Source organism: Echinops telfairi, unplaced genomic scaffold, assembly GCF_000313985.2.
Source record: "Echinops telfairi isolate 266 unplaced genomic scaffold, ASM31398v2 ScPeMD7_443;HRSCAF=831, whole genome shotgun sequence".
Taxonomy (NCBI): Eukaryota; Metazoa; Chordata; class Mammalia; order Afrosoricida; family Tenrecidae; genus Echinops; species Echinops telfairi.
Window position 1 is genome coordinate 21,368 of NW_022104341.1, and position 1,146 is coordinate 22,513.

The window sequence follows — 1,146 nt, forward strand, 5'->3', positions numbered from 1 at the left end:
GGAAGGTCAAGTTTAAGATGAGTGGGAAGGCACAGAAAGGAAGAGCCAATTGAGATAAGTAGGCTGGAAGTAATATTCACATACAGAGAGCAGTAATTTTGTTGCAGTTCTACTAATATAAAATTTATAGGAAAGGAAAAGATAGCTAAAAATTATTTTTAAGTGTCTTGCCCCTTCAAGGATATTCACAATAAATGCAGCTGTATGAAATTTGGGGAAAGGGAGCACTAAAGAGGAGTTTAATAAAACTTTGCTCTTTCGAGCATTGTATAAAACCACTGAACCCAAAGAAAACCTATAGCGAAAATTCTACATTTTCTCAAAGTCTGAAAAATCCGTAAAGTATATATACAAATACCCCTAATTCCCAAAATCATACTGCAATTTGACAATACCTTGTTTTCTAATATCTTCATTTGCTTATCTTTTTTTAAAATTTCACATTCAATGTTTCGAGCCTAAAAAAAATTTTGGCACATTAAAAATCTTTTTTAAAATTCTAATTTTCTTCTATGAGAATCTTTTAGTGTTATTTAGAATTAGAATTATAAAACTTAGTCTTATATTTCCACATTTATCAACTCTCAGTTTATTTCAATGTCTTTTTAAAAACAGGTGTTATGCAAATGTTTAATGTCAAAAGTTTATCACTCTTACCTTAGCCCAAGATCATTTCATAATAGTTTATCAGCTTTCCCAACTTATCTAGGATTTTCAAAAATTGTCTTGTATATAAATGTAATTTCTTAACTATGTCTTATACAACATTTTGTTAATCTGAATCTTGCAACAACAACCCAATGATATAGAAAAGATATGTATTATTATATTCATTTAGAGATGAATATAAAACAAACATGAAAAAACAATGTAGAAACTAAGGTGGTGACTTGGGGAAAAAAGATGTAAAGAAAGTCAAGGTCGGACAAAAATCTAATAATTATTTGAAATTTAGATCCTTTTTTGGAAAACTATCTACTGTTTTAATAAGCCAACACCAAACTCACTGCCACTGAGTCAATGCCAGCTCATAGTGATCCTACAGGACGGGGTAGAACTGACCCTGTGGGTTTCTGAGAAGGTAGAAATATATATATGATAGTTTATATAATGAGAGTAGAAAGTAGAAAGTCTTTCTTCCAAGGA

General features: G+C 30.3%; 1 protein-coding gene across 1 annotated transcript in view; it reads right to left on the reverse strand.

Annotated features, from left to right (window-relative positions):
- The window catches only part of SYCP1 (synaptonemal complex protein 1), a gene marked incomplete at its 3' end in the record, with an annotated part of 75,421 nt that overhangs the window by 12,356 nt on the left and 61,919 nt on the right, over positions 1–1,146 (reverse strand). The window contains 1 exon segment of the mRNA XM_013003767.2: positions 396–458. Within this exon segment, the coding sequence (XP_012859221.1) occupies positions 396–458 (63 nt within the window).